The sequence below is a fragment of the Mesocricetus auratus genome, unplaced genomic scaffold, assembly GCF_017639785.1.
Source record: "Mesocricetus auratus isolate SY011 unplaced genomic scaffold, BCM_Maur_2.0 Super-Scaffold_100021, whole genome shotgun sequence".
NCBI lineage: Eukaryota > Metazoa > Chordata > Mammalia > Rodentia > Cricetidae > Mesocricetus > Mesocricetus auratus.
In genome coordinates this window covers 19164998-19191651 of record NW_024429202.1, presented here as the reverse complement: position 1 = coordinate 19191651, position 26654 = coordinate 19164998, and the positions used below count along the sequence as shown (strand labels likewise).

The 26654-nt window shown below is 37.3% G+C and overlaps 1 protein-coding gene across 6 annotated transcripts in view; it reads left to right on the top strand.

Annotated features, from left to right (window-relative positions):
• Adgrb3 (adhesion G protein-coupled receptor B3) overlaps positions 1-26654 on the top strand; it is a 707451-nt gene that overhangs the window by 380045 nt on the left and 300752 nt on the right. For all 6 annotated transcript variants that reach the window (XM_040729329.1, XM_040729332.1, XM_040729333.1 and 3 more), the window contains one exon: positions 12291-12334. In XM_040729329.1, coding sequence (XP_040585263.1) covers positions 12291-12334 — 44 coding nt within the window. The remainder of the gene's footprint in view (positions 1-12290; positions 12335-26654) is intronic.

Sequence of the window (26654 nt, the reverse complement as noted above, 5' to 3'; positions counted from 1 at the left end):
ATGTAAAGTTACTTCCTATCATTTCTACATTTAATTAAATAATTAAATAGTTAATTGATTAGAGCAAGGGATGTGCCTCCTATTAAGACCCTCTTAATGCCATTTCCCCTCCTGTATTATAAAAGCCATCACATATGTTCACGTTTTTATTTTTTTATTTTACTATTCCTTGCAATGTTTCTATGAAGTCAACTTTTGTTTTAAGAAAACAAAAAGTGATTGAATTGTTTTTTCAAGTTCATGTAGTTAGTGATTAAGAGAATTTACATCCACGTCTTTTGGGCTACAAAACTCAGATGTTTCTGCTACTGTGTAATTTCTGATTTCTCCCAGAAATCAGCCTTAGCTTTGTAGAAAGAGATAATCATCTTCCCTGTGAACTACATTATCATAAGTGGCCTCAGGCTTCGAGACTGTTTAATGAAACTGCAAATCTTTCTGTAATGACTTCCCAACATTGTAATTAATATTTACACTATTAGATCTTTCCTACTTTTGATGACATGTGACCAAGTACAGATTTTTCCTCAGTATCTACTTCTTCATTACTTTACTGAAAAGTGGGAGAGACACATTAGCTTTTTTTTAATAAGAAATTTATGTATTCGTGTGTTCAAAGTTCTCTGAGATGTAATAATAGTTTCTCATAGACATGTCTGTGTAGTTACAAGAAGTGAAAGTAAGATGTTATTTGCAACATAATTCTGGGACTATCAAATAAATAGTACAGCATTAGAATATTTTTCTTGCCTCCCATGCAAAAGATACTCAGAGAAATGTATTTTGGTGAATAGAAAAAAATAATTGAAAAAATAATTTTAGTGAAACGGTCCTTTTGTTTACTTTTCTCAACTCTCTGAACAAAACAACTCCAGGGAGGAATGACTCATTTTGCATCCTGATTTTAGAGGGTTTGGGCCACAGTTGTGTGGCCCCCAGGAGCTTGGGCAGAGTGTTGAGAGTCAGGGTGGAAGCCGTTCTTCCTTTCTTGGTGGGCAGCAATGGAGGAGAGCTGAATGCCAGCTGTGTATGACCTCTAAAGTCACTGCACCCACTGACGTACTTCTTCCTCATAGACCTCACCTCTTGAAGGATCTAGAACCTTCCACTGGCTACCTTAAGTATTAACACATGAGCTTGTGAGGGACATTTCATGTTAAAACTAGACCACACTCTTGTAACTTTACTAAAGCTATTTAAAATGAACATGGTTATTATACGAGTCAAAATTTCCTGCAAATATGTATTTGTTGGTTGATATTTTTAATAAGGTATACAAAAAGTCCAAAAAGTCATTGTCTGTGTATGAGAAACAGGGAATATTGTAAACAATTTTTATTATGCATCAGCTAGGCACCCGTAGTGGCATGAAAGTCAGCATAGAAGTATGACGTGATGATGATCATAAATCACCTGGAAACAATTACGTGGATATTTTAAGTAATCGTATTGATCAGATTCCACCCCCAATGTTTTTCCATTGCAAAATGTCCATGTTGAAGGTGGTGTAAAAAACTATGTTAAATAAGAAATGAGGTAAAGATAATTAAACAAGAGGGGCATGATTTGATGTCCTTCTGACCTTCAGTTTTGATGAGTTCCTGTTTTCAAACATGACTCCAACTAGCATTTATGGTTGGGTACTTCTCTGCACAATTCTGTTCTTCCTCTATTTTAAATGTGCATAGCATAGTCTTTTACAGTATTAATAAACCTTTGGGCTCATTGTTTTGAATTTTTAACTCTTATAACATTTACATTTATATTATCACCAAATTTTAATTTTGAAAAATATTTTATTCTCCACTGAAGAAAAGAGTATGTGACTGATTTACTGAATATCTTGATATTTATTGCCAGTCATGTACTGGCATTTCATATACTGATATTAGTTTGTTTCCATCAAAGAGATAAAAGAGCCTATGCTGAAACACGAAAATCTCAGCTATAATGTAACAAAATACAGTTTAATATGAACACCAAAGCAAAAATAAACCGAAGCTTCATTTTTGTATACAGACATCTGCATATCCATTGATTTTATCTTTGCAAATGAATTATTTTGAATATAAGAAATCTATAGTGACAAATCTATCTGTAGTTACCTATTTTCTTTTTTTCATATATTTTTATTTAACTTTTTATGCATGTCACTTTAAGTTCCCTTTCCCTCCCCTCCTCCCCCACCCCCAATCCTCCCAACCCATCACCCCCACTCCACCCCCCCCCTGCTCCCCAGGGAGGGCAAGGGCCTCCATGAGGGATTTTCAGGGTCTGTCACATCATCCCGCGAAGGGTCCAGGTTCTTCCTCATGTTTCCAGGCTGAGAGAGCATCCCTCCACGTGGCATGGGTTCCCAGAGTCCTTCTGTGTGCCAGGAATAAATGCTATTTGTGAAAAAGTTACCTATTTTCTTATGTCTAAAGTATCTGCTGCCCTGCTCTGAACTCAGCAAAAACTAACAGCTTGCAAATGGTACATGCTTCTTATGTCATATGAATAAAACAGAAAGATGGGAATTAAAAGTTATAGTGAATCTAGGGAAAAGCCTATTAACATTTTGTAAATGAAATCTGTCCTTTTAAAAAGCTTTTTCACAAATAGCATTTATAGTATGTTAAATGTAATAAGGCCCTTGGGAACCCATAGGAATAAGAAATAGAATATGGAACCGTGCCATTCCAAATGATATTTAGCAAAGCCAATTGCCATTCTAACTAACACAGTCATTAATGAGCAGTGCACCATTCTCCATTGACTTTCTTAGTGTTGGAGCTTCACTCTCATAAGACATGAAGTAAAAGTTTCTGATGCTTAATGTTTAGACATTGCAATCACTTGCTTCAATGTTACTTTTCCTAGAAAATGAAATTTGTATTATCCATCACTGTTGTCATTAAGAATTAAATTTTCACACACACAATTTTTGGATTCTCTGAGATATATGTAAAGTTAATATTTAATTGAGAATAGTTAATGAGATTTAAATAACGACAGTAGCATGCATCCATGTACACACACACACACACACACACACACACACACACACACTCTTAGTGTCCTTTGGATGGTAATCGAGACCTACTCTATCTTTCCAAGGTAGATGGATGGCACCCTTGGGTTTAAAGGTGAGTTTGAAGGTTAGAAATGCATTGTAGCTGTCCCATGTGTATCAACTTTGCAAGTCTGAAAATTTGCTGTTTTCCCAAATCAAATATAGCTATGTAGTTTCTTCTGTTAAGGTGGAAATATGGTCTGAGTCGTACTGGTTTGCAATCTAATCTTGAAAAAGCAAACAAATGAAAAATCAATACTGTAGGTCGAATACTGCTGCTTCTATGTATCAGTGCTGAGAAGTGAATCATCAGAGTTTTTTGTAGTTCCTGAAGTAGATGTATATGAAAAGACTCATAGGAATTTGGATTTGTGTGTTTTGCTTCTTTTGTCATATTCTTATATGATAACACACCAAGCTTACAAATGATAAAATTTGATAAATGTGTTATGAGTGAAAATTGACAGCAAACTATATCATTTGTAAATCATAGTGGGAAATATGGTGGGAATATTCAGCACTTTTTGCCACAGATAAGCATGAAAAACAATAAAATTAAATCCCAGTATGCACCAGTATTTTCATGATTATCAAAGGTAATAAAGTCTTGAAAATCATTTCCCAAAGCTGTATAAATTGCAATCTATGAATCCATGATTTTCAAAACAAGCATTTTTCAATTGTTTTTGTGTCCTACCTTTATTCTGTTTGGAAGCAATTTCTGATATTTTGCCTGGTTAAGTTCTTGGTGATTATTTTGTTGGAAAATCTTGAAATGCTAACTAGACAAGGAGATAGATGCTCTTCCAATAGCTAAAAGCAAAATTAAAATTGCTCTCTAGTTACTTCTTTGGGTTATATTCTTTATTTCTCAACATGAGCAACGGTCCTCCACACATGTTTCATATAGTTTATTTTTTATCTACATCTATTTGATATTTTCAAAAAGTATTAGAATAATTGTTCTATTCTTGAAGCAATGATCAGCAATTTTTTTCCAGTGGAGAGGCAGGTAGTAAGTATTTCATATGTGAACACTTAATTATTTTTGTCACATGTACTCAATTATGCTAGTACATTTTTATTTCAGGCACAGAAAATATATAAATAGGTATGCCTCTATCCTGATAAATTTTTATTTATAGAAATAGCTAGTAGACCAGATTGAGTTTCTGTGTGGGAAGCAGAATAAAGGACCTTTTAAAATTTCCAGCACCTTCTCTCCTTGAGCCTGCGAATGTGTTATATTACATGTCAAATGAGACATTTGTGTGATTGTATGCCCAAAATATGTTAGATATGTGCATGCATAGTAGGTGTATGTTCAAAGTGAATGCTGCAAAGTGATTGAAAGTAGAAACTGTGAGATTTGAGGATTGTGGAGTATCATTAAATAAGCCATTGACTGTCGTCAGACAAAAGCAATCTAAGAAAGACTCCACTTGTCACTACTATCATTGAAGGTAAAGGGAGCAGCCCAAAGTCCAGATGTAGTCTCAGAAGCTGATAGCAAACCTTGGTTGCTAACTAGCAATTGGGACCTCAGTCCTGTCACTGAAAGGGACCATTGTTAAACCTGAGTAGTGCTTATCATTATCTACAGAATATATTAAGAGTATCCAATCTAGTTCCTTTGGCTGAATTTTGCATATGTGCGTGTGTGTATGTGTGTCTGTACAATTAATTATAGTATGATTTTTCCCATCTACATTGGAATGTCAGCAGGAATTTTTCAGCTGTTTCGACAATCATGTTGGCTAGGCTTCATGGGTGTGGCTTCCCCATCATAGCTAGAAAGCACAATCTTACAGCAAATTTCCTGGTCCTCTGACTCATACAATCTTTTCTTCCCTCTTCAAGGATGTTCCTTGAACCTTAGGTACAGGAGTTAGGATATAGATTTACTTTCTGTGCTACTTTGATGAGGGGAGACCTGCATTTCTCTGTGGCTATAAGGATAAGTATTTAGAATGAATGTAGGAATTATACTGGTTTAAGAAAGTAATGGTAGTATGTTTTCCTCTTGAGTTCTCTGACCTCCAGGCATGAGTACCTGGCTAGACTTATAGTACCAGGCATGATCCCCCTGGTGAAACTACACTCAGCCAAGTCTAGCCTGGTTTTTTTGTTTGTTCGTTTGTTTTGTTTTTGTTGTGTGTGTGTGAGTGTGTGTGTGTGTATGTATGTATTCAGGCATTCGTGTGTGTGTGTGTGTGTATGTTGTATATGTGTGTGTTTGTTTCTTGCTTTGTACTGAAAATTGAGTATAGGTTCTTATATGTTAAGTGTGTTCTCTACCAGGCTATTTTTATTTAAGGTCTTATTTTAAATTTAGAAAATGAAGAAAAGATAGTAGTGTCTGTTGAATAGTCTCTCATCCACACTGAAGAATTCAGTGTCCATGGCACCAGAAAATGTGACAGAAAGAATCGTTCTAGAACATCTGACTCAGAGAACTGGAAATGTTAAAGCAGTTAAAGATGAAGTCTCTGTCCTTCATTGTGTCCCTTCTTTGTGTCCAGCTATTTATGTCCACGTTTGCTTACTTGCGTTTGTTCCACAGGCAAAGGCTGTTTTGATTCAAGAGGGCTATGAAAGATGCCAAAGTTGAGATATTTCTGATAGGCAATTTCCTGTGGCATATTTGGAAGCATAGATGTAAACAGACCAGCTAGCTTGTTCCTGGGGAACGCAGACCTCCATTTGCTGATTCTCAGTCTCACAGACAAAAAATAATAATAATTAAAATTTTAATAAACAAAACACATTCAAAAGGAAGATCTAATTCAATTTTATTATACTTTTGGAGAACAACGGTGCAGGAAGGCTGCAAGTGTCAGAATCTGCCTGAGGAAGGGAAATGGACAAGAAGAAGACAGACAGTCAGGCGTTTCGAGTTCCAGATAAATCTGCATGCGCTTACGTGCTTAGGGAGAGAAAGAGCCTCATGAGCACCACGCCACTCAGGTTCAGGCTTTGGCTAGTATCCAAACAAGGGAGCTCTAAAATGGGAAAGGAGAAGTACTGATTTTCAAGGGAGAACTCAGAAAGCGTCCTCATAGCAATGAATATCTGTAAGCAACTGCTCTGAGGAAGGGCTCTCTGGTGGGTGCAAGTCCACACTGATTGACAAGGAGACAGTTACTCCTCCTTGACATGTATTCAGGTAAATCAGCTTTCTGGAAGGGTAGCCCCCTGACATTTTATTGTAATCTATAATCTTGTGGGCTGTTTGAATGTCATGTATCCTTTAGGACCAGGAGATGAGTCATATCTCATTCTTTGGACCAAAATTTGTACAGCATAGGTTTGTTTGTTATCTTCCAAGACGAGGTTTCTCTGTGTAGCCTGACTGTCCTGGAACTCCCTCTGTAGACAAGGCTGGCCTGGAACTCACATCTGTCTGTCTGCCTTCCCAGTGCAGGGATTAAAGGTGTGCCACCACCTCCTGGTTAGATGAATTTTAAAACTTAAAGAAAATTTAAATTTGTATAATAGACTTGCTTTATCAGGATGAGATAGCTTTCGCTTAAGACCTTTGTTGGATTCAATAAAAACCCTAGTACCCCCCCCCTTACAAATGGTATTTTAAATCTTACGCGGGCATTTTGATGCTTCTTTCTGCCTTGCCTGTAGCATTATGAATCCTTAGATGAGAAGCTATGGTACTTCTTCATTCATAAATTGGTGTGTAATCAGGGAAAGGAGAGGAGGGATTCAATGCTGATTGTGAGGTCAGGTCATCCTCGGTGGCCTACAACCCTGCTAATTGTCTGACCAGCTGCCTGTCGATACTAATTTACCTTTTTATTTTATTTTTAATTGACAAATGATTATAATATATATATGGGTTGCAAATTAATGAATTAATACATGTTTACTATGTAAAAATGATTAAATCTTGCTAAACACCACATCTGCCACCCCTCAAAAAATTTCATGCAGACAGGAAAAATACATTTCAGTGATCTATTGCCCAGAATTGTGACCATAGTAAATAATAATAAACTGTACATCTTCAAATTCCTAGATGAGTAGATTCCAAATATAAAATGTAACCATTATATTTCCTTTAAAAATATTTTTAAAAAGTATTATCATGACAGGGGTTACACACCACAGCACAAGTGTGGAGGTCAGGCAACGAACTTTGGAGTCAATTATTTCCATTTTAGATGGGGTAGTCTTGGGTAGACATTGGTACTTTATGTCACATGGAACAGTCTTTTATATCATTTACACAGTGTGGACTTTCTTTCCGATCTTTTACATGCAACTTTGTGTTCACAAGCCCTACTGATGTCTAAAACCTAAGCCCTGGTTTTAGCTTTCACTAAAAGCTAAATACAAAAGAAGTTACCTTCAAACACTCCGGGGTGCCTCCGTATCTGAGCCAGTGTCTCCAACCTGTTCCAACTAGCCTTGGTGCTTGGCATGAGGGGAGGGAATACCTTTCCAGCTGTTCTTCTTGCCAAAGCCCCCCTCCCCCATCCACACAAGCTAATATTGTGGGCTTTGGGTAAAACTGCCCTGACCTCTTTCTCTGCCCTCATCTTCATCCTCAAGAGTTAGATGTATTTAAAGTATTCCATTAGGGGGAAAGAATCCAATTATGAGGAGCACTGTAGAACCATTTCATGGTATAAGAGGATGTCAAGTCCTCTGTACATGGAAAGGAAAGGAGAATTACCCAGATGAAACACATTGACCATGCTAACCATATGCCCCATTGTTAAAGAAATACCCATTGTGGTTGGCATTGAAACAGAAGAGAAAGCTAAAAGAAAACAGGGAAGCCCCTTTAAGGTAGAGTGTACAATATCTATAGTCATTGTCAGGGCAACAGGGGTTGAGACAAAGCTCCACCCTGTCAATTCCATCAGCTGAAGTATCTCCTAAATCTTTAGGGACTTCCATATGGGTAAAATAGGAAAAATGTCACAGTCAGAAAAGAATTTCTTTTCCAGTGTCAGGAAGAGTTGAGGTTCAATAAGAATATGAAGAAAACTGGATAGGGAGGAAATAAAGCACACATGAAAGTGTGGGTATGGGTGCTCAAAAGATGAGTCTCAGTTTATTAAAAAAAATCATTTTAAAGACGTGTGTGTGTGTGTGTGTGTTGTGTACAAGTGCCCACACCAGCCAGGAGGAAGTTTTGGGTGTTCTTTAAGGCAGTTGAGCTCACTAATGTGGATGCTGGGAGCCAAACTCCTGTACTATGGATGTAGTAATTTCTCTGTGAGTTGAGCCATAAACCCAGCCCTCTAAAGGCATTTTGACATAGATTTTAGGCAAGGAGGATAGGAGACAGACTCTCAGAGGAAGAACAAGACCTGTGTGTGAGTTTGAGCTTCTCAGGGGAGAAGAGCAATTCAAATGTCCTAGGGCTGGGTGTATATAAGATCTTGGAAAACTTGGATTTCATTGTGTATTTGGTTTCAAAAGGAGCTTCCATTCCTACACCAGGAGTCACTGCCGCTCCAGGTGTTTAGGAGCTGTGTTTTCTGTAAAGGAAGCTTCTGATGGGATTTCTAGTACATTTTGATATTCCAGCTGGGAAAAAGAGAAAGAAAGGCCTTAAGCATGCTTTAATCATGCCGGAGTTCTTATCTCTCAGGGGCCCCGAGGTTCCAACCAGACTCCAAAGTGAGAAGCTCCTTTCCATTCCCAATACTCCTATACTTGCCCCCATTTTTCTGTCTTGTCATAAAATTTGGAAATTTGAGCCATGTGCTTTTAAAAATGTTTAAAAGTGTGTGACCAGGAATTTTTTAAATTGATTTGAATTGTATCATTTTGGATGGAGCCTACAAAGGCAGATCATTTGTTTGTTTTGATTTAAAAATTTGACAATAAAAGTGCATATTTTCTAAACTTTTTCAAATGTATGCAGTTTCAGTGCATTTAGGTGTCAATTACATAGACAGTTTGGTAAATTAGTCTCTAGCCCATCTGTCCCATGTACCTGACAACTTTCGTTAGTTAATGAAAGTAAGCCAGCCTGTGTGGGTTTCTTCCCAGATCACTTACATTCTGCTTGTTGCTGTCATTTCATTTTCTTCCTGCTTTCTGTAAGGCTAACCATTCCATCATCGACTCCGGTAAACTCCTCAAATGAGATTTTATAACAGAGTCACTTCAACAAACGTCTCTGGAAATTTTAAGGAATATTTTACAAGTGGTTTCTTGGCAGAACCATTGAGCCAGTTTGGGGGGTTACTTCGTTGTTTTACCAGTTCATTTGTTGCTCTTGCTTCATACATGCCCTCTTATTTCTTATGTGACTTGGTCCATCTAAGCATTAAGATGGCCATACTTGCCGGGCAGTGGTGGCGCATGCCTTTAATGCCAGCACTCAGGAAGCAGAGGCAGGAGGATCTCTATGAGTTCGAGACCAGTCTGATCTACAAGAGTAAGTTCCAGGACAGCCTCCAAAGCCACAGAGAAACCCTGTCTTGAAAGAAAAGCAAAAAGATTGCCATACTTGCTGTTCTGTAGTTCTGTGTGTGTCCAGCGCTTCAAATGTTTAGTTATTGGCCATGGTGCCTAAATCTACGTAGTGGCGATTTTACTGCATGATCTATCCAGAGAAGCATTTGTCTATCTGGGCTTATCAGGTAGAATGGTATATTTTGCATCCGTATTAATTTTCATTAGTTGGCATTAAAATTTTGATAAGGACAGGATGTGAGAGAAGCATGAAAGGGAACCCAAGATGTAAAAAGGTATGAAAAGTAGAGGAAAAATACTGCGTGTAGACCTAGATGTGGAGGAAGACTACAAGAAGCATGCTTGTCTTGACAGATTTATCTGAAGTTTGATTGGGCACTAAAAGAGAAAGGGTATCCAATGCTTCAAGGTCAAGTTGCATTTGCTTCCTAATATTATTTTCTATGTTTTAACCTACAATGAATTTAAATAATTTAAAAATACCAAGCACTGAGGCTGGAGGATGGTTCAGCACTTAAAAGCACTGGTCGCTCTCCCAAAGGACCCAGGCTGTAGTCCCAGAATCCAAATGGTAGCTCACAGTTGTTGATAACAACTCCAGTTCCAGAGGATTCAGTGCCTATCTCTGGCCTTTGTAACCTCAGACGCACACATGGTGCATTCAGACACACCACTCATGTACATAACATGTTTTTAAAAAATCAAGAATATAAATATCCTGTGTCTATAGAAAGGTTTAACATAACTCATAATGTTAATGTACACTTCCAATTCCTTCCCCTCATTGTAATAAACCAAGGATAATGAGCCACTGTGAATATCGTATTAAATAAATACATAAGGATATATGACATTTTAGGTATTTAGTGTTTAGCAGAAAAAAATTGCAATAGCCATGATTCCAAGAGAGCCAGATAAGATCTGATAGAGGAAAAAAATCTGTGTGGGGACACTGTTTCATTCCACGGTCATGAACCTGCAGATGTACTTCTGCCTTAAAAACATGATGAGGACCTATGCTTTCCACAAAACCTGGTCTGGTTAGCACAGATTGTTATGTGTGGTCCTTGGGAGTAGCTGACATGATATATGCATCTCTCTGCTTGTTATATAAATATCTGTATGTATGCATGTTTGTCATTTACCTTCTATAGGACTACAGCCATTTTTTTTCAGTAAAGGAAGTATATTTATGGTAATAGATAGAGCCTAAAACACAATACTGGGATTTGATTGTTTGATGCCTTGGATATGTTCTTTTGGGAGTAAAATTGTCACATTGTAAATGTTAGAGTTTCTCAAATATAGCCATTAAAATGGGTAATAGATAAATGAGGTTAAGTGGATTTCATAAACTTTAATGCGACTTATTTTTATCTCTAATAAAATTCAAAAGTTGACCTAGCAAATGTCACTCATCCCACAATGACCCCTTCCTAGATGTTCAGGAAGTTCCTTTCAGCCCTGCAATTACAGACTTGGGGGCCTAATGACTGCATTATCCTTGCTTGTTTCCTAGGGAACAAGTGTTCGTGGAAAAGAAACACAGCAGCCCAAGTGAGCACGGTGAATTTTAAAGTGTGTTGGCCTGTTCACTATTTTTACCAATGACTGGGTTGAATGAGGACATAGTCATGTTTGTATCTTAACTCTGGGATGGATGATTCAAAGTTTAGAAACAATAGTGAATGTGTGGGATGCCCAAGTCAGTAAAGGTTCCTGATAGACCTCTGTGTGCACGAAGCAATGTGAGTAATAGCACTCCAGTTCAGGAAGACATTACCAGCTAGCTGATACTATCTTTAGTTTACATTATTATAAATATGTTTTCTAAATTGGAGAGGAAATAGTACCACTTTTCTGTGTACAGATTGGACACAAGTGGATGATTTCCCTAAATGGACTTTTAAGATGGGTCTCAGGAAGTGTGCGTCATGGAGAATAAGAGAGCATGAAACCACAGGATGTGTTTAGTGGATAAGTAAAAAATCTTAGGGAGCATGGTAGAATTCTTAGATATGTAGATATTTTACAAAAAAAAAACAAGTTAGATTCAAGTGAGGGGGGAGGCCCAAAATGAGCCAACAAATGGAAAGAAGTCATTTGTCGTATCAGAACTCTTCAAAACAAATTACTTGGACTAACTCTATGTAGTAAACCCACCATTTTAACCTAAAGACCATGGTGGGTACATAATACATCATTACTCAAATACATAAAATCTAGCACCTCCTTTTTTTTAGCATTTCATTACATATGACCTCACTGAAATATGACCCGTTGATTAAAGTTCTGTTACTGGATTCTGGAAATGGACATTCAGCACTATCCCCTATTTTCTAGGAAAGCCAATGAGGAGAGGGCATGTGTATGTGTATATAATGTGGAATGCAGGACATTTCACTCTAGCGTAAATGTTGTAAACCCCTTGATCTTCATAAAAGATGTAATGGAGCAATTATAATCAGAGAAATGAGTATGGCATAGAAGTCACCATAACATAGGCCACCTACACTATACGAGAAATTTAGTTTTCTTTTTCAACAAACTAAATACTAACTATAGTTGGAATAAAAACATTGTTTTGCTAGAATTTCTTAAAATGAGTCACCAAATCTAAGGGAGAGAAAATGTAAATTTCCTACAGGGGGGAAAACCCTTTGTGGTATATCTTTGTCATGTCTTTACTACAGGACTATAAAGCCATCCTTTACTTTCTGTTTAATATAATTCCATAATATTTATATGTATACTAATGTATATTTTTTTCTCTGTATATTTTTAGGGCACTTTGAATCCCTATTGTGTGTTGTGGGATGACTCAAAATCGTAAGTGACCAATATTTTGTAATATTACATTGTGATAAATATTCAAAGTACATTAAATTATTTTAACTATCTGCTAGTGAGCTGAACTATAATCCAGTGGGATGCACGTTTTACTGTGAAGACACTCTCCCTCTTGGGTCTGCAGGACAGCATGATGAATGGGATTTCCTGATAATGATACCATCAGTTACTTCTCCTGCTTAGGACTGTATAATATGTAAGGTGGGATGCAAATGCCATGGGAATTTTTTAAAAGCTCACATCGTGCCTTATTAATGCACATTAGCATCATAGCAGAAAGCGTTAGTCTCTCTAGACATTTAGCAAAAAGCATGCATGACCAGGTGTCTGCTACCAGAAAAATAAGAAATTTATATGGACATTCCTAAGTGTGATGTTATTACATGGAGTGATTTTTTATTCACATATTTTATTAATTCATGCGGAATAAAGAAAGTTATGGCACTAAATAAACACGAGTAGTACTTCAATGTTTTCTTATTGTTACTTTTATAATTAATTACAGTGTCTGCTTAAGTTCACCGTCGGTGCAATGATAACTCTGGAGTTTGATGTGGAAAGATAAAAAACACAAAGTTAATGCTTAGACTCATGTGTATTAAAAACTTTTTGTTTTTCTTTGCTTCATTTTGTCTTCCTGAATGGGGGCCTAATAAATGCCAAATGAATCCCACAGATAATATTGCCAGATGTGTGTTCTTGAACATTTTCTCAGTGCCATTCATTCTAAAAATGATCTATCTTTGAGATTTTTATGATGTTACAGTGTCTCACTAGGGAGTCTAAAGGGGGATGCTGTTAGAATTCTAGAAATCATAATTATGTTCAGCCCTAGAGTACTTGATGAAATTTTAAATTGGTGTTTTCATGAGAACAAAGAAGTCAGTAATATTAATTATTTGTGGCATAATTCCTGATATCTTAGGGATTTTCTTCTTGGAGCCCTAGGGACATAAGGAGACCAAAGTCACTTTGGCAACAACATGGGCTGATTGCTCTGATACCTGCCACTGGTGCTTTCATTTTGAAAATCTTTTTGAGAAATTTATGGTTATAAGATTTTCCAAAACTTCAATGTTTGGGAAACTGTTAGAGAAAGGTTGGTTGTGTATTCTAAGGAGCATCTTGGGATGTTTTGTGGCCAAGTGAAGGCTCAAAGGCTTCTAAATGCTTTTTGCTAAAGAAAAATACAAGGTATTTTCATTTTTTTACAGTTTCTATTTGTGTATGTCTATGAGTAATAAGCAGTTTGATTTAGTTTTTTAAAGTTTCTTCCTGAGTTTAATATATTTCTGTATTAATGCCAAGAACTGATAATTAAAAAGAAGAAAACTTATTAAGACTACTAAAGTGACACTCCAACATGACAAGGATCATCCCCAGGATAATAATCTGCTTTTAGCTTCCTTTTCAGAAAACAGGTGTTAGTTTTAATTTATCAAGTTGTTGGTATCTGAGGTTAGTGTTAACCTCAGAAGTCAATCACACTCTATTTTCTCATCATCTGCCTGCGAGTTGACTTGTACCCATCTCAAAGAACATCAGTAGCTTGACAAAATTAATCTTCACATGGTCCTTGAGGAAAATGGTAGGAGAGATGTTTCCTTGCATCACCAAACAGATCAATTCAGGAGGTCAGTATAGTTCTCACTTACTTCCTTGACAAATTTGATAAAGCATTAAAAAGGTTTCCCCTGTGACAGAATTTATCTCACTACACTTTTTACCAGAGGGCTTTCTTGCTAAAATCCTTTCCTGGGTTAGTTTTCAAGAATGAAGGGCAAGGTATTTCTGTACCTTCTTTTTACATTTATTCAGTCTTAATTATACTTCATGTTAAGATGTACAATGTTTTTAGTGATCCAATGATTAATTTGGAAATAAAATTTCTAAGGAAGGTTAATAGTGAATAGATAGTTGTATTTCTACAGGGAAAGAACTGACATAGAAAATCTAATATGTGTGTGTGTGTGTGTGTGTGTGTGTGTGTGTGTGTGTGTGTGTGTGTTTGAGACAAGGTCTCATTATGCAGCCCTGACTGCCAGGAACTGGTTGTGTAGACCATACTATTCTCAAACTCACAGATATCTTCCTGCCTCTGCCTCCAAAATGCAGGGATTATTTAACAATACCCAGTTTAAATGATAATTTTATGATTATGTTAATGAGTTAATTTGTAAAATGTATTTTGATTTTGGTTTATCAAATATATCTCATCTTTTAAATTTCTTTAAATTATTTTTTCATTACAAAACCAGTGCATAATTGTATATTACTTTCACAACTTTCAAACAAGCTGCTAAGTAAGAAAAAAAAAAGTTCCATTGATCTCACTTTGGGTCTCCATGTCTACCCATTAACAAGGGCACCCCTGCTCTGCATAATTTCTGATATTCATCTATGCATTTTCATGAGTAAATAGGTATAAAAACTGTCTTTATATAAGTACTTGAGACCTTCGATTTTGAATTCAGCTGTCTTGGAAGTGTTTATATATTCCTGTTTCATTGAATTGCTCATACTGGGTACATAGTATAAATACCTCATAACTCATATAGCATTCTCTGTAGCCCATTTTTTCTTTTTGGGCCATCAACCAGTTCCCAAATCATGACATGAAGACTTATAATTAGTTATGAATAGTCAGTCTTATCTCTTATTTTAATTTTTCTCTTTATCTACATTTTGCCTTGGGACTCTTTACCTTTCTTCCTCTATGTGGCTGGGTGGCTAGTGGCTGCCTAGCTTCTTGTCCTGGGTGTGTCCCTCTATTTCTCAAGAATTTTCCTTTCTCTGTTCTCTTGAGCCTAGATTTCTCCTTCTACTTAATCTCTCACTGCCCACCAGCCCTGCCTACCTCGCATACACGTTGCTATTAGAACTTAAGCTTTTTATTAGACCAATCAGCTGCCTTAGGCAGGCAAGGTAAAGCAAATGCAACACATCCTACATGGCTAAACAAATACAGCATGAGCAATTGTAACAAATCTTTACATTTTAACAAAGGCAGTATAAACAAATATGACACAGCTTCACGTAGTTAAAGGGATATTCCACAGCGTAAACAAATGTAACACATTTTTACATAGCTAAATATTCCACAACAATTCTCTATATTGATCCTCCTTATTCCTATGGATGCAGGACTGTGACCTCAGCTATTTAGGAAGTTGGAGCAAAATGATCACAAGTTTCACATGATCCGCATCATTTTCCAGCACGAGCTGCTACTTGTGATGCTGATCTTAGCCACTCTGACAGGTGTAAGGTGAAAGCTCATAGTAGCTTTGATTTTCATTTCCCTGATGGCTAAGGATATTGAACGTTTCCTTAACTACTTCTCAGGCATCTGAGATTCCTCTATTGAAAATTCTCTGTTTAGATCTGTACCCATTTGTTAATTTGATTGTTTGGTTTTCTACTATCTGGTTTCTTGACTTATTTATTTATTTTGGAAATCAGCCCTCTGTGAAAATGTTGGGTTGGTGAAGATCTTTTCCTATTCTGTAGGCTGCCATTTTTGTCCTATTGACAGTGTCCTTTGCATTACAGAAACTTTGTAATTTCATGAGTTCCCATTTATTAATTATTGATTTAGTGTCTGTGCTATTGGTGCACTATTCAGGAAGTTGTCTCCTGTGCCAATGCATTCTTTTTCTCTTATCAGGTTCAGTGTAACTGGTTTATATTAAGGTCTTTGATCTACTTAAATGTTGCGCAGGATAATAGATAATGGATCTATTTGAATTATTCTACATTCTGACCCCCATTTAGACCAGCACCATTTGTTGAAGATGCTTTCTTTTTTCCATTGTGTAATTTTGGCTTTTTTGTCAAAATTAGATGTACATAGGTGTTTGATTTTTTGTCTGCATCTTTGATTATATTCCATTGATCGACCTGTCTGTTTTTATGTAAATACCAGGAGTATTTTATTACTATAACTCTGTAGTAGAGCTTGAAATCAGGGGTGGTAATACTTCTAGAATTTCTTTTTTTTTTTCTTTCTTTCTTTTTTTTTTTTTTTTGGTTTTACGAGACAGGGTTTCTCTGTATTGTTTTGGAGTTTGTCGGTCCAGCCTAGCCTCGAACTCACAGAGATCCGCCTGCCTCTGCCTCCTAAGTGCTGGGATTAAAGGCGTGCGCCACTACCTCCCAGCCAGAATTTCTTTTATCGTACATATTGTATTAGCTATCCTAACTCTTTTTAGTTTTTCATTACAAGGTTGAGTATTGTTTTTTCAAGTTCTGTAAATAATTGTGTTGGGATTTTAAAGGGGATTGCATTGGATCGGTAGATTGCTTTCGGTAAGAAGGCCATTTTCACTATGTTAATTCTACCAATCCATGAGTATAGTAGATCTTCCCATCTTCTGATACATTCTTCAATTTCTTTCTTCAAAGATTTGAAGTTCTTATCATATGGGTCTTTCATTTGCTTGGTTAGAGTTACTTCAAGGTATTATATTATTTGAGGCTATTGTAAAGGGTGTTGATTCTCTGGTTTCTTTCTCAGCCTGTTTATGGTTTGTATATAGTAGGAGATGGTCAAAGGGATCCACCAGAGGTATGAACAGGGAGCAGGAGGGGCAGGGCTGCTCCTGGTGTTCTGTTGCAATGCTATGGGTGACCCTTAGAATTGGGTCTGGGGTGACAGAAAGCGTAGGGAGTGTCTGTGGACAGCCTACTTAGTCTTCTGAAGAGCATGCCATTTTTCCTGCTTCCATAGCTAGTGAAATTTTTGTCTTTCTCTAGCACTGTAAGAAACAAGATTTATATTTCTTATACATTGCACCTTCAATTCCTGCTGTTTATGCATGAGGCATTACACATCCAGCAAATACCCATCACCAAGTTTTGCGTAATGATGAAGGCTTTCCTACATCCTGGGTATATTCTCTAAGTTGAAAAGTAGTCCCAACTGCTGCTTTGCAGAAATGTTTTTAACAGTTACTAGGAACTATAACAAATCATACATCAACCTCTTATATCTTCTTTCATTCTTATTTCTAAGATAATCTATTGCCTGGGTGATGCCAAGCAGATTTTTTTTTAATTTACTTGCACTAGATACTATGTATTAAGACCATTTGAAACACATTTTATTATTTTTTTTGGCTCACTAACTATTCTTAAAGGTAAATGCTTCTTTTTAAAAGCTTAAATGCTGCTGGGCTGTGGTGGTGGACGCCTTTAATCCCAGCACTCGGGAGGCAGAGAAAGGTGGATCTCTGTGAGTTCGAGGCCAGGCTGAACCGACAGCCTCCAAAACAATACAGAGAAACCCTGTCTCGTAAAACCAAAAAAGAAAAAGAAAAGCTTAAATGCTGTCTAGAGAGATAGTTCAGCAGATAAGAGCACTTGTTCTTATAGAGGATTTGGATCCAGTTCTCAGCACCTACACCTACATTTGGGATAATACCCACCTATACCTCCAGTGCTGAAGATCTGTATGAAGACAGATATGGTCATCATAGCAAGTTCTATGTCAGACCCTGTCTCCAAAAGCAAAGTAGGCATTACAAAATACTAATTTCCTTTCAAAAAATATTTTGGTATTGTTTTGGAAGCTGTCCTGGAAATCGATGTGTAGACCAGGCTGGCCTCAAACTCACAGAGATCTGCCTGCTTCTGTCTCCGGAGCGATGGAATTAAAGGCATATACCACCAATGCCGACTTGTTTCAAAATTATAATATTAAAGTTTCACTGGAAAAATTAACTACACTAAAAGGTTAATCTTTTTTGTTTTTCTACCTTACCATGTATCCTTTCCTGATGGTATAAGGCACCATAAACACATTTTCTCATAAAGTCATAATGTTTCAGCTTTCTTTAGAAAAGTTTTTCTTTTTATTCTTAGAATGCTAAGAAAGCATGTTTTAAATTACAACATAGATTTTTATATTATTGCCCTTGAAGTAACTTACTTCATGAATAAGCTTTCATAAATGTGTTTCTATGTAAATGAACCCCTTTTAAAGTTTGCATAAGTACTTGTAGTTCTGGCAGCCCATTGTGTCTCCTGGTATAGTTCCTTCACCTCAATTCTAAGAGAAGTAAAGTGATGCCATGATTCTTTTTCTCTGGACTTGACCCTCTGTAGTAGAGGTTGGAAAAATCCAGATTATGGCACATTATGTTACTGTTTTCTTCTTTGTGAATGAAGGTGTGTGAGGCTGTCCTTGCTCCTTTGTTGTCTGAGACTGTTGTGCTATATGCAGCCACAAACCTGAGTCACAGCAGAAGCCAGAGTGCCCACAAATACTAAAATATGTGGTTTAACTCTTTTGTATGTTAAACAAATTGTTCAACCCTGCCCAAAACACTGCTTTCAAACGTATTTTCCTCTTTTGGCACATAGCAAGTATTGATTAGAGTTCGCATGAAAATGTTTGCAAGGTTGGGTCAGCATAGGGTACTCAAGGGTAGAGAGAACTGATGTTCCATTACATGAAGAATCAGTCATCTTTTTCAAATACAGCTTCCCCTGTAATATGTCTCATCTTCTTCGAGAACTGTGAATGGTTTCTCTTGACCTCCTTGTCTCATAAACTCTCTTTGATGTTTCCAGTTAACATCATTATCATTTTTTGTTCCTCTGCTGTGATCTGGGTAGTTTGAATTCCTGTGTTGAAATTAGATTTCTAGTGTGTGGTATCAAGAAGGTGGAAACAGGGTGACTTTGGTACTCAGAGGAAGAGCAGATTAAGATCATATCAGGAAGCTCCATGACTGCATGCTGATGGAGAGCATAATCAGAAGAGACACCTATGTATGCTATATGTCATTTCCTGCCTTGTACCACCTCAGGACTGCTGGACCATCACCGGATACAGGCTCTTAACTTTTGTTCTTCCTGAATAAAGTTCTATTATTTATCGTATTACCCAGTCTCAGAAATGTTGTGATACAGAAGGGTACTCATAAAGTCTCTTAATTACCCATTTAAATGAAACATTCAGAACACGAATTCTCCAGATTTGTCCAAACTTTTAATCATCCATAAAGTTTATATGTAAATTAACAATTTTCCCAATTCTAGAAACTTTTTCATAGTTTTTAATCTGCTCCATTACTTTGCAGAGATCCCTATTTTTCTGCAGATGTAGTAGTTTTTGATCTACTTACTTTATGTACATGAGTGTTTTTCTTGCGTGTATGTCCATGTACCAAGTATATGCATGATACCTGTAGAGGGTAAAGAGGGTATGTAGAGAGACTGGATTTACAAATTGTTTTAAGCCACCATGTAGGGTGCTGGGAATTGAACCTGTGTCCTCTGGTAAGACAGCCAGCATTCTTAACCACTTAGTCATTTCTCCACTCCAAATCTATTAATGTTTACATTTTTATAACTCAGTAAATACAGTTGATTTTACAATCTGACTAAAAATTTGTATTTGGTGTATTTGTAATCCATTTCTCCTCTCTTTTCCCCATCAAATTCTCACAATACATTATTCCTATTGCAAATTCTGGCTGAGAGTTTTTTGAGGTTAGGGATGAAGTACATTTCCCAAATGTTGACTGATATTTTTCTGTGCTTGGTGCTACTGGTTGAACTCAGGATAACTCAAAGTTGACCAAAGTTAAGGGCTCCTGGACCACCTCCATGTTGTGCATACAAGCTTCATGCCTAATGGAGGGTAGCATCATATTCTTCTCTTGTAAGGTTTTTAGCATAATTCAAATGCCAAATTCATTGTTAAAGGTCTTATTTCCTGGAATAGGGTATCTAAATTAATGTTCCCTCACAACTCTGTTAAACAGCACATGGGTGTCAGGAAAAACTACTTCAGAGTACCCTTGCGAATCTACATTTCATAGCCTTTATATTTTCTGCTCAGTATTAGAGCAATCTAAATACCCATCTGTGTTTAAGTATTTGAAAAGAAGAAATCTACTACCTCTTTTTTTTTTTTGGTTTTTACGAGACAGGGTTTCTCTGTATTGTTTCAGAGGCTGTTGGTCCAGCCCAGCCTCTAACTCATAGAGATCCACCTGCCTCTGCCTCATGAGTGCTGGGATTAAAGGCGTGCGCCACCACTGCCCGGAGAAATCTACTACCTTAATATGGGTAAATCCTTGTTACTAACAGAGATTTTGTTACAGTGCTCTGTATAGTCACTAATTCATTCGACATGTAGCTCTTGAGAACCTATTATATGTTCCAATTTTGAAAGTCTTGACACACGTATCCGTGAACATCCCCAAATACCTGCCACATAGGATACCTGCCATACAGGGCTTACACTGGGACAGGTTTGTGGGAGGGTGATACAAATAAAAACATCACAGGTAATCTATATGGTGTGTTGCCATCAGAAGGATAAAGTATGCAGCTTAGTGGAATTGTTGAATTCATAGTCCTTTGACTTATTCCAGTGTACTGTCGTGTTGATTTGGCAGGTTCCCTGAAAGACCCATTCCTGGTCTTCCTGAGATGCTTATCTCGCTCCATGTTTGACTTTTGGGTTCTCCTAGTCCAGTTACCTTTCCTTTGACTGCTTTCCTGCTGTCTATGCACTAAATGTCTTCTCCTAGACCCTATAATGTTCATCATTCTAACTCATCAATTAAATTGGGTGATTTTGAAAAAGTGGCAACCATAATAATGTAATGAAAACTAAATGTTTCCTGATGCTAAAATAGCTAAAGGCTTTGGACAAAAAAATACACCCTCATTTATGTTTTAAAAAGTTCATTTTTCTGGTCAGCATGCTTAATGTATTTTTAAAAAAACTACTAAACAGGCAGAACCATTGGTATTCTTGGATGATACTAAAATTCATAACAGGAGGTTGTGAAGTTGGCTTGGCTGTCATAAACACTTAATGCTTTTGTAGAGTACCCAGGTTCAGTTCCTAGAACCTACTTGGTGGCTCACACCCTTCTGACACTTCAGTTCCCAGGAATCTGGTGTCCTCTTCTGACCTTTGTGGGCACTAATCTCACATGTGCAGAGCATACACACATAATATATAATCTATTTAAAAAGTAAAATCAAATGCATAGATGAAAACATGTTAGCCTTATGCATACACATATCTACAGTGTCATATCTACAGATATACACAATGATAGTAGATAATAGTTTTCTATAGTCAATTGCTTGCCATGTGATTAATGACCTGTAGAGAGACCACATGTTTGAAATGAGTAATATTACCCAATGCCATTTTCATTATTAGAAAAAAAAGAAACTGATTGAAAATAAGGGCTCTTAATTTTTCAGTGCAGGCTGCTTATCTACTTAATATTATGTAAGTGAAAAATAGTGAATGATTTTTAACTAGAGTCATACATAGAGAATGTTAATATCAGCAAAATACCTTAATTCCTTTAAGTTCCATATTACCCCATAAATCAAAATAGTCATTGTATTGCATATTTCATGAAATAGTAATAATTGTCCCAGGAAAAACTGCTCCATGGCTAAATCAATGCAGGTGTTTCAATTTACATTTGGTACATATCTAAGATATCCAATTTATTAGCTTCTCAATGGGAGATATAACCAAATGATGCCCGGTTATATTCCTTTTTCTATGATGGGTCTCAGGCTACTGAAAGCGACTTTCCAATGAGTCATACATCTGGAGAATGTCCACAATATTGCTGATGGAAAATAAGCAAAGAGAAATAAGACAAGGCAGTGCCACTCGGCCACTCCTAGATGTTATAGAACCTCCGCCTAGTGTCTAAATAAAAAGGAACACTGGATGAACTACCCTTGAGTCTTCTTATTCTTCGTCTGTCTTTGGAAAGTCATTGAAGTCAGTTTTCTTATTTATATAAACTAAATGTTGCCTAAAATAACAGTAACAAAACACATCTGATTATATTACTCTTTGGTGCTCTGGGATGTCCCCCAACAGACTCTTTTGAGAGAATTTAAAGTTTATGTCATTAAAATATTACTGGGCATACTATTAATAAGGATAAGCTGGAGCTGGCTGAAAAGACGGGCAGCCGATTAACTTTTTTTCCTTATTTTTTGAATTTAATTCAAATTAGAAACAAGCTTGCTTCACACATAATCCCAGCTCCCTCTCTCTTCCCTCCTCTCCAGGGGCTCCTTCAGCCCTCCCCCAATCCCCACTCCACTCTCCAAGGAGGATGAGGCCCTTCGTGGGGAATCTCAAAAGTTTATCATATTATCCTGGGCAGGGCCTAGGCTCTCCCCCACGTGCCCAGGTAGAGAAAGCATCGCAAAATGTGAAATGGGCTCCCAAAGCCGATCTGGATGACAGGGCTAAATGGTGATCTATTGCCCGAAGCCCCAAAGATTGCTGAGGCCTCTTCACTGACACCCACATTCAGGAAGTCTGAATCAGTCCCATGTGGGCCTCTCAGCTGTCAGTCTGGGGTCCATGAGCTCCCCCTTCAGGTGAGCTGTTTCTGTGGGTTTCACCCCTGCCAAGTCTTAATCCCTTTGCTCATCACTACTCCCTCTCTGCAACTGGGTTCCAGAAGTTCAGTTCAGTGTTTAGCTATGGGTGTCTGCCTCTGCTTGCTTAAGCCACTGGATGAAGACGCTAGGATGGCATCCAAGGAAGGTGTTAATCACATTATCAGGGAAGGGCATTTAGGGTAGCCTCTCCACTGTTGGTTAGATTGCCAGCTGGTGTCATCCTTGTAAGCCTCTGGACATCTCACTAGCGTCAGGTCTCTCTTCAAATCTATAATGGCTCCTTCTATTATGGTATCTCTCATCCTTCTCTCCTCTATTCTTCTCCAGACTCAACTTTCCTGCTCCCCCATGTCTTGCTCTCCCCTCCTCTTCACCCCCTCTCTTTTTCCCAGCTTCCTCACTCCTCCTCCTGTGCTCCAAATCCTCTCAGAAGATTCTGTCCTGTTCTCCTTCTCTGGGTTACCATTCATATATCTCTTAGGGTTCTTTGGACTCTGGCTGTGGGATTTTAGGCTGGCACTTCCCTGTTTCATGCCTAAAATCCATATATGAGTGAGTACATAGCATGCTTGTCTTTTTGTGACTTGTCTTTTTGTGACACTCAGGATGGTTTCTTCTGGTGCCATCCACTTGCCTTCAAATTTCAAGTTTCCATTGCTTTTTTTTCCGCTGAATAGTACTCTATTGTGGAAATGTACCACATTTTCTCTATCCACTCTTCAGTTGATGGGCATCTAGGTTGCTTCCAGGTTCTGGCTATTATAAATAGTGCTGCTATGAACATAGTGGAACAGACATCCTTGTTGTATGAATGTGCATCTTTTGGATATATGCCTAAGAGTGGAGTCCTGGGTCTTGTGGTAGACTGATTCCCATTTTTCTGAGGAATCTCCATATTGATTTCCAAAGTGGCTTTACAAGTTGGCACTCCCACCAGCAGTGGAGGAGTGTTCCCCTCTTTCCACATCAACTCCAGCATAAATTGTCATTGGTGTTTTTGATTTTAGCCATTCTGACAGGAGCAAGATGGTATCTTAGAGTTGTTTGGATTTGCATTTCTCTGATGGCTAAGAATGTTCAGCACTTTCACATGTGTTTCTCAGCCATTTTAAACTCCTCTATTGAGACTTCTCTATTTAGTTCTGTAGCCCACTTTTTAATTGGATCCTTTGGTGTTTTGGAAACTTGTTTCTTGAGTTCTTTGTAAATTTTGGAGAGCAGCCCTCTGTCAGATGTGGAGTTAGTGCATATCCTCTTCCCTTCTGTAGGCTACCCTTTTTTCTTGTTGATTGTGTCCTTTTCCTTAAAGAAGCTTCTCAGTTTCAGGAGGTACCATTTACTAATTATTGATCTCTGTGTCTGTGTGACTGGTGTTATGTTCATGAAGTGATTTCTTGTACCAATTCGTTCAAGGTTACCTCCCATTTTCACTTCTAAGAGTTCCGGTGTGGCTGGATTTAAGTTGAGGTATTTAATCCATTTTGACTTAAGTTTTGTGCAAGGTGATAGACATGGATCTATCTGCAGTATTCTACATGCCAGCATCTAGTTATGCCAGCACCATTTGTTGAAGATGCTGTCTTTTTTCCAATGTTTAATTTTAGCTTCTTTGTCAAAGATCAAGTGTTCGTAGGTGTGTGGGTTAGTATCAGGGTTTTCAATTTGATTCCATTAGTCTACCTATTTTTGTTCCAATACCAAGCTGTTTTCAGGACTCTAGCTCTATAATAGAGCTTGAAGTCAGGGATGCTAATGCCTCTGGAAGTTCCTTTATTGTACAGGGTTATTTTGCTTATTCTGGGTCTTTTGTTATCCATATAAAGTTGAGTATTGTTCTTCAAAAGTCTGTGAAGAATGGTGCCAATATTTTGATGGGAATTGTGTTGAATCTGTAGATTGCTTTTGGCAAGATTGCCAACTTTAGTATGTTAATCTTACCATTCTAAGAGCATGGGAGATCTTTCCATTTTCTGGTATCTTCTTTAATATCTTTCTTTAAAGACTCAAAGTTCTTGCTGTACCAGTCTTTCACTTGTTTTGTTAGCATTATCCCCAAATATTTTATTTTGTTTGGGGCTGTTGTAAAGGGTGATGTATATCTGATTTCTTTCTCAGCCCATTTATCATCTGTATATAAAAGGGCCACTGATTTTTTGGGTTAACCTTTTGTCATGCCACTTTGCTGAAGGTGTTTATCAGCTGTAGGAGTTCCCTTGTAGAGTTTTTTGGGACACTTATGTAAACTATCATATCATCTGCAATAGTGAACGTTTGACTTCTTCCTTCCCAGTTTGTATCCTCTTGATCTCCTTTTGTTGTCTTATTGCCCTAGATAGGTAGTAAAATACTGAAGAGATACAGAGAGAAAGGACAGTCTTGTTGTTCCTGATTTTAGAGGTATTGCATTGAGTTTTTCACCATTTAGTTTGATGTTAGCTGTTGGTTTACTGTATATTGCTTTTATTATGTTCAGGTATGTTCCTGTTATCCCTGATCTCTCCAGAACCTTTATCATGAAAGGGTGTTGGATTTTGTCTGAGGCTTTTTCTGCATCAAAGTGAGATGATCATGTGGTATTTTATTTTGCACTTTGTTTATATGGTGAATTACATTGATAGATTATTCATATGTTGAACCATCCCTGCATCCCTGGGATGAAGCCTACTTGATCATGGTGGATGATTTTGTTCCTGGATTCGATTTGCTAATATTTTATTGAGTATTTTTGCATCGATGTTCATTTGGGATATTGGTCTGTAGTTCTCTTTCTTAGTCATGTCTTTGTGTGGCTTGAGTATCAAGGTAATTGCAGATTTGTAAAAAGAGTTTGGCAATGAACCTCCTGCTTCTATTGTGTGAAACACTTTGAGGAGTATTGGAATTGGCTCTTCTTTGAATTTTTGTGTAGAATTCTATACTTAAGCAATTTGGGTCAGCTTTTTTGGGGTGGGAGACTTTTGATGACTGCTTCTATTTCATTAGGGGTTATAGGTCTGTTTAGATTGCTTATCTGCTCTTGATTTAATTTTGGTAAGTGATATCTATACAGAAAATTGTCCATTTCCTTTAAATTTTTGAATTTGGTGGAGTACAGGTTTTCAAAGTATGCCCTGAAGAGTCTCTGGATTTCTTCAGTGTCTGTTGTTATGTCCCCCTGTTCATTCCTGATTTTGTTGGTTTGCATGTTCTCTCAGCCTTTTAGTTACTTTGGATAGGGGTTTGTCTATCTTGTTGATTTTCTCAAAGAAACAACTCTTTACTACATTGATTCTTTGTATTATTTTGTTTGTTTGTTTGTTTCTACTTTATTGATTTCAGCCCTCAATTTGCTTATTTCCTGGTGTCTACTCCTCCTGGGTGAGTTTGCTTCTTTGTGTTCCAGAGCTTTCAGTTGTGCTGTTAATTCTCTAGTGCTACTTTTCTCCAGATTTTTGGTATGTGCCCTTAGTGCTATGAACTTTCCTTTTAGTACTGCCTTCAAAGTGTCTCATAAGTTTGTGTATGTTGTGTCTTCATTTTCATTGAATTCTAGGAAGACTTTTATTCCTTTCTTTGATTCTTCCCTGACCCAGGAATGGTGCAATTGCACGTTGTGCAATTTCCACGACTTTGTAGAGTTTCTACAATTTGTGTTGTTGTTGAATTTTAATTTTAAAATATGATGGTCCAATAAGATACAGAGGGTTATTCTATTTTTTTAACCTGTTGAAGTTTGCTTTGCTGCCAAGTATGTGGTCGATTTTAGAGAAGGTCCCATGTGGTGCTGAGAAGAAGATATATTCTTTTGTGTTTGGATGGGATGTTCTATAGATGTCTGTTAAACCCAATTGGATCATAACTTCTGTTAATTCCTTTGTTTGTTTCTTTGTTGAGTTTCTGTCTG